The sequence below is a fragment of the Oncorhynchus masou genome, unplaced genomic scaffold (genome assembly GCF_036934945.1).
Source record: "Oncorhynchus masou masou isolate Uvic2021 unplaced genomic scaffold, UVic_Omas_1.1 unplaced_scaffold_1309, whole genome shotgun sequence".
Lineage (NCBI taxonomy): Eukaryota > Metazoa > Chordata > Actinopteri > Salmoniformes > Salmonidae > Oncorhynchus > Oncorhynchus masou.
Genome location: NW_027002950.1, coordinates 15,001 through 22,500, shown reverse-complemented (window position 1 = coordinate 22,500; position 7,500 = coordinate 15,001). Strand labels below are relative to the sequence as shown.

The 7,500-nt window shown below is 45.2% G+C and overlaps 1 protein-coding gene across 1 annotated transcript in view; it reads right to left on the bottom strand.

The window, feature by feature from the left end:
- LOC135530271 (uncharacterized) overlaps positions 1 to 7,500 on the bottom strand; it is a gene marked incomplete at its 5' end in the record, with an annotated part of 70,923 nt that overhangs the window by 48,904 nt on the left and 14,519 nt on the right. The window contains 6 exons of the mRNA XM_064958622.1: positions 1,263 to 1,354; positions 1,747 to 1,937; positions 2,361 to 2,486; positions 3,215 to 3,351; positions 4,580 to 4,665; positions 6,154 to 6,368. Coding sequence (XP_064814694.1) covers positions 1,263 to 1,354; positions 1,747 to 1,937; positions 2,361 to 2,486; positions 3,215 to 3,351; positions 4,580 to 4,665; positions 6,154 to 6,368 — 847 coding nt within the window. The remainder of the gene's footprint in view (positions 1 to 1,262; positions 1,355 to 1,746; positions 1,938 to 2,360; positions 2,487 to 3,214; positions 3,352 to 4,579; positions 4,666 to 6,153; positions 6,369 to 7,500) is intronic.

The following is a 7,500-nucleotide window of genomic DNA, read 5'->3' as shown; positions in this document are numbered from 1 at the left end:
GTGTTATTGCAGTGATATGACAGTGTTGTGACAGTGTTGTGGCAGTGTTGTGGCAGTGTTGTGACAGTGTTATTGCAGTGATATGACAGTGTTGTGACAGTGTTATTGCAGTGATATGACAGTGTTGTGACAGTGTTGTGACAGTGTTATTGCAGTGATATGACAGTGTTGTGACAGTGTTGTGGCAGTGTTGTGGCAGTGTTGTGGCAGTGTTATGGCAGTGTTGTGACAGTGTTGTGACAGTGTTGTGACAGTGTTATGGCAGTGTTGTGACAGTGTTGTGACAGTGTTTTGTTACAGTGTTATGACAGTGTTGTGACAGTGTTGTGACAGTGTTATGACAGTGTTGTGACAGTGTTGTGACAGTGTTATGACAGTGTTGTGACAGTGTTGTGACAGTGTTGTGACAGTGTTGTGACAGTGTTATGACAGTGTTATGACAGTGTTACTGCAGTGTTGTGGTAGTGTTGTGACAGGTGGTTGACCAGCTGTATCATTCTCTCAGTATTACCAATATAAAGGTCCCCAAACAATGACATCATAGTGAGAATTAAAACTGCTACTTTATCACCACGTACATCACCGGGACCAAGCTTCCTGCCATCCAGGACCTCTACACCGGGCAGTGTCAGAGGAAGGCCTTAGCAATTGTCAAAGACTCCAGCCACCCTAGTCATAGACTGTCCCCTCTGCTACCGCACGGCAAGCGGTACCGGAGCGCCAAGTCTAGGTCCAAGAGGCTTCTAAACAGCTTCTACCCCCAAGCCATAAGACTCCTGAACAGCTAATTAAATGGCTACACAGACTATTTGCATTGCCCCCCCCCCCACTCCCTCTTTTATACTGCTGCTTCTCTCTGTTATCATCTATGCATAGTCACTTTAATAACTCTACCTACATGTACATATTACCTCAATTACCTCGACACCGGCACATTGGTTAGGGGCACATTGACTTTGTACCGGTACTTCCCTGTATATCGTCTCGCTACTGTTATTTTACTGCTGCTCTTTAAATACTTGTTCCTTTTATTTCTTATTCTTATTCAATTTTTAAACTGCATTGGTTAGGGGCTTGTAAGTCAGCATGTCACTGAAAGGTCTACACCCGTTGTATTCAGCGTGCGTTGTGACAAATACAATTTGATTTTGATTTGATCATGGAACATTTAGAGCCAACATGGAGGACGGTTACATAAACTCCATAGACAAATCTATGGCTCTGATGGAAACTGGCGGGGTCTGTGGCACAAAATGGCTGACCTGAGGTGAGATACGTCCTGATGGTCTCCCTGTACACATCTCTCTCCACAAAGTCTGCATGGCTGTAGTTATAACTCCCCAGAATTGAGACGCTAAAAAAAACAACAACAACAACAAAAAACAACATCACTACATCATTACAACAGATCAAGTCAAACGTAGAAAAATACGTCAAAACAAACAACACAATATTGAACATTGAAGCCAGACGTTATAAAAAGACAGAATGTGTAACAACGGGCCCGTATGGAAACTCTTCTACAAGAGTTCCACCAACACTAAGGGGTTGTTCCCGTGGTAACAAGTCTCAGTGAAAAGTCCTAACAGGTGAAAGGTCCTCTGCCCGTCCCTGCACGGGATTGTAATTCCCGGCCCCACCAGTCTTCTGTCTGACGTTCAGCTGGTTTCTGTCTACCCCTTTTCAATAAAATCAGAAACAGATACGTAGTAAATATATTTTTTTTGGGGGGGGGAAATCCCTTACAGTTTCTGGAAGGCCAGACAAGGGGCGGTCTGGACAGCGGCGGAGGTCACCAGGCTCCTGGTGAGGAAGGGCAGGTAGTTCTTCAGCCTCAGGTCAAACCAGGCGTTGACCTCTGACCTCTGACTGCTGCTGAGAGCCTGGGGCCAGACACACGGCAGTGTGGGACGCCTCACTGACTCAGGGATATTCTCCTGGGGGGGGGGGGGGGGAGACAGGCCAGTGGCTTAGATATGAATGGGGTTTAGAGGAAACTGGGGTGTGTTCTAGTGGCAGATTCCTCTGTCTTTCTGGTGAATGGATGGCATAGGAGACACTTGGTTTGTAGTGGGTGTTTCACGCGGGTGAGTGTGTGTGTGAGTGAGTGAGTGAGTGAGTGAGTGAGTGAGTGAGTGAGTGAGTGAGTGAGTGAGTGGTGAGTGAGTGAGTGAGTGACTGAGTGTGAGTGAGTGAGTGAGTGAGTGAGTGAGTGAGTGAGTGTGTGTGTGTGTGTGTGCGTGCGAGTGAGTGTGAGAGTCAGTGAGTGAGTGAGTGAGTGAGTGAGTGAGTGAGTGAGTGAGTGAGTGAGTGAGTGCGTGAGTGAGTGAGTGTGTGAGTGTGTGTGTGTGTGTACGTACAGTCCCCAGGAACAGTGGGGTCTTGGCGTAGCTGCTGTAGAGCTGGCAGAGTTTAGTGTCGTCGTCGACAACGTTGGGGCGGCGCAGGAAACGCCCCAGGTCAGAGACAGGCAGAGAGTTCACCAGCTAGAGAGAGATGAGGAAACACACACACCTTCGTCATCATCATCATCATCATCCTTATCTATGTCCCCTTCAAGCCTTGTCTCAAACACACACCTTCATCATCATCATCATCATATCCTTATCTATGTCCCCTTAAAGCCTTGTCTCAAACACACACCTTCATCATCATCATCATCATCATCATATTCTTATCTATGTCCCCTTAAAGCATTGTCTCAAACACACACACCTTCATCATCATCATCATCATCCTTGTCTATGTCCCCTTCAAGCCTTGTCTCAAACACACACCTTCATCATCATCATCATCCTCATCATATTCTTATCTATGTCCCCTTAAAGCATTGTCTCAAACACACACCTTCATCATCATCATCATCATCCTTATCTATGTCCTCTTCAAGCATTGTCTCAAACACACACCTTCATCATCATCATCATCATCATCATATTCTTATCTATGTCCTCTTCAAGCATTGTCTCAAACACACACCTTCATCATCATCATCATCATCATCATATCCTTATCTATGTCCTCTTCAAGCATTGTCTCAAACACACACCTTCATCATCATCATCATTGGAATCAAACACGTGGAAACCATGGAAACCATGTGTTTAATGTATTTGAGAACATTCTACCAATTCTGCTCCAGCCATTACCATGAACCCGTCCTCCCCAATTAAGGTGCCACCAACCTCCTGTGATACACACACACCCCCCTCACCTGTTCCATCTGGCTATGGGGTATGAGGGAGAGGAAGGTGGTCAGGTTGGGGAAGCCGAAACCCAGGAAGGAACTCTCCAGGTAACCATAGAAACTGTGGTTGTAGTTTGCACCATAGCAACGGAGTGGGGATGAGCCTATGGAGGGGGAGGGCAGGGACAGGACTGTCAATCAAATATCCTTAACAGGAAATTCTGTGGTCAAAAATCAATATTACAAACTGACAACAAATACGATCATTAGTTGTTTGAGTTTTGTATCACGATATAAAAATATGAAAAACCGAGTGTTGAGCTTTGGTGTTACAGCAAGACAAGTTTCATAGTATTTCATAGTATGCTGTTGTAGTATTTACAGTTTCATAGTATTCTGTAGTATGTATAGTTTCATAGTATGTTGTGGTATTTATAGTTTCATAGTATTCTGTAGTATTTATAGTTTCATAGTATTCTGTAGTATTCATAGTATGTTGTAGTATTTATAGTTTCATAGTACGCTCCAGTATTTATAGTGTCATAGTATTCTGTAGTATTTATAGTTTCATAGTATGCTGTAGTATTTATGGTTTCATAGTATTCTGTAGTATTTATAGTTTCATAGTATGCTGTAGTATTTATAGTTTCATAGTATGCTGTAGTATTTATGGTTTCATAGTATTCTGTAGTATTTATAGTTTCATAGTATGCTGTAGTATTTATAGTTTCATAGTATTCTGTAGTATTTATAGTTTCATAGTATTCTGTAGTATTTACAGTTTCATAGTATGCTGTAGTATTTATAGTTTCATATTATTCTGTAGTATTTATAGTTTCATAGTATGCTGTAGTATTTATAGTTTCATAGTATGCTGTAGTATTTATAGTTTCATAGTATGCTGTAGTATTTATAGTTTCATATTATTCTGTAGTATTTATAGTTTCATAGTATGCTGTAGTATTCATAGTTTCATAGTATTCTATAGTATGTATAGTTTCATAGTATGCTGTAGTATTTATAGTTTCATAGTATTCTGTAGTATTTATAGTGTCATAGTATTCTGTAGTATTCATAGTTTCATAGTATGCTGTAGTATTTATAGTTTCATGGTATTCTGTAGTATTCATAGTTTCATAGTATGCTGTAGTATTTATGGTTTCATAGTATGCTGTAGTATTCTGTAGTATTTATAGTTTCATAGTATTCTGTAGTATTTATAGTTTCATAGTATGCTGTAGTATTTATAGTTTCATAGTATGCTGTAGTATTTATAGTTTCATAGTATTCTGTAGTATTTATAGTTTCATAGTATTCTGTAGTATTTATAGTTTCATAGTATTCTGCAGTATTTATATTTCCAGTGGATGTGTTGTGGATGCCAGTCAGTACCTTGGAGCGAGAGGCTGATTTGATCGTAAACGTTTCTCTGTGTGTTGTCCTGAAGTGTAGGGAGGGTGGCGTTCAGCACCTCCACCCTTGGAGAGACAAACGTGTCAGAAATTAAACATACCCGTCATCAAAATACAAGATGGCTGCCTCTCCTCTGCTGCTGAGATGACCCCCCACCTGACACTATCGGCTAACATGGATCTTGTACATTTAATATTTTATGCAGACAGTTGGGGGAGGGAGGCAGGGTGGGAGAACAGTAGGAAGGACAGTGGGGAGTAGAGGACATGTGACTGTCTGGGAGGGTTACAGAACCCCCCCCCCACTTTGAGATCAGTGGGGAGTAGAGGACATGTGACTGTCTGGGAGGGTTAAAGAACCCCCCCACTTTGAGATCAGTGGGGAGTAGAGGACATGTGACTGTCTGGGAGGGTTACAGAACCCCCCCCCCACTTTGAGATCAGTGGGGAGTAGAGGACATGTGACTGTCTGGGAGGGTTACAGAACCCCCCCCCACTTTGAGATCAGTGGGGAGTAGAGGACATGTGACTGTCTGGGAGGGTTACAGAAACCCCCCTCCCCCCCCACTTTGAGATCAGTGGGGAGTAGAGGACATGTGACTGCCTGGGAGGGTTACAGAAACCCCCCCCACTTTGAGATCAGTGGGGAGTAGAGGACATGTGACTGTCTGGGAGGGTTACAGAACCCCCCCCCCACTTTGAGATCAGTGGGGAGTAGAGGACATGTGACTGTCTGGGAGGGTTACAGAAACCCCCACTTTGAGATCAGTGGGGAGTAGAGGACATGTGACTGTCTAGGAGGGTTACAGAACCCCCCCCCCCACTTTGAGATCAGTGGGGAGTAGAGGACATGTGACTGTCTGGGAGGGTTACAGAACCCCCCCCACTTTGAGATCAGTGGGGAGTAGAGGACATGTGACTGTCTGGGTGGGTTACAGAACCCCCCCCCCCCACTTTGAGATCAGTCAAAGCTACAGGTAAAACATGCTTCTACAGTCTCACGTGACATAGAGCAAGATTTAAGATACACCCTGCACATCAACATCACCACTGACTCAGCGTACTTCCCTAATGGCACCCTATTCCCTACATAGTGCACTACTTTACCCTGAGATACATCCCTAATGGCACCCTGTTCCCTACGTAGTGCACTACTTTACCCTGTGATACATCCCTAATGGCACCCCGTTCCCTACGTAGTGCACTACTTTACCCTGTGATACATCCCTAATGGCACCCCGTTCCCTACGTAGTGCACTACTTTACCCTGTGATACATCCCTAATGGCACCCCGTTCCCTACATAGTGCACTACTTTACCCTGTGATACATCCCTAATGGCACCCTGTTCCCTACATAGTGCACTACTTTACCCTAAGATACATCCCTAATGGCCCCCTATTCCCTACGTAGTGCACTACTTTACCCTAATATACATCCCTAATGGCCCCCTATTCCCTACATAGTGCACTACTTGTGACCGTAGTTTATAAGGAATAGGTTGCAATTCGGGACGCAAGCCTAAATCCCCAGTGAAGATCAGTCCGTCTCTTACAGCTGCTGTCCAATGTTGCAGTTCCTCTGTGCGACCACACTGAAGAGGGGGGCGACGTGGAGCGGGGACAGGTTGATCAGCAGTGGGCGGAGCCTGCTCTGAAGCCAGGTGAGTACTTCCTGGTCGCTAACAGAGCGGTCTGATAGGTTCCCGCGTTCAAACACCTGCTGGAGCATGGCTGAACGCACCACCACCGGGAACCTAGACTCTTGACCCTACGGGGGGAGAGAGGGATGGAGGGGGGGAGAGAGGGATGGAGGGGGGAGAGAGGGATGGAGGGGGGAGAGAGGGATGGAGGGTGGGGAGAGGGAGGGGAGAGGGGTGGAGAGAGGGAGGGGAGGGGGTGGAGAGAGGGAGGGGAGAGATGCAGGGGAGAGGGGTGGAGAGAGGGATAGAGGGGGGAGAGAGGGATGGAGGGGGGAGAGAGGGATGGAGGGGGGAGAGAGGGAGAGATGAAAGGAGGGAGGAAGGGACAGGAAAGGTAAGAGAGGAAGAGGATGGGTAGCAGAGAGAGAGAACAGATAATGGAAGACAGTTGAATAATAGTCCATCTTCAGACCCAAACAAACCTTTTGAACTATTGACAGACAGGATCTCCTCAAATGACCAACTATTGACAGACAGGATCCCCTCAAATGACACCCCTATTCCATATGACACCCCTATTCCAAATGACACCCCTATTCCAAATGACACCCCTATTCCAAATGACACCCCTATTCCAAATGACACCCCTATTCCAAATGACACCCCTATTCCAGATGACACCCCTATTCCAAATGACACCCCTATTCCAGATGACACCCCTATTCCAGATGACACCCCTATTCCAAATGACACCCCTATTCCAAATGACACCCCTATTCCATATGACACCCCTATTCCAGATGACACCCCTATTGCAAATGACACCCCTATTCCAAATGACACCCCTATTCCAAATGACACCCCTATTCCAAATGACACCCCTATTCCAAATGACACCCCTATTCCAAATGACACCCCTATTCCAAATGACACCCCTATTCCATATGACACCCCTATTCCAAATGACACCCCTATTCCAAATGACACCCCTATTCCAAATGACACCCCTATTCCAAATGACACCCCTATTCCAAATGACACCCCTATTCCAAATGACACCCCTATTCCATATGACACCCCTATTCCAAATGACACCCCTATTCCAAATGACACCCCTATTCCAAATGACACCCCTATTCCAAATGACACCCCTATTCCAAATGACACCCCTATTCCATATGACACCCCTATTCCAAATGACACCCCTATTCCAAATGACACCCCTATTCCAGATGACACCCCTATTCCAAATGACACCCC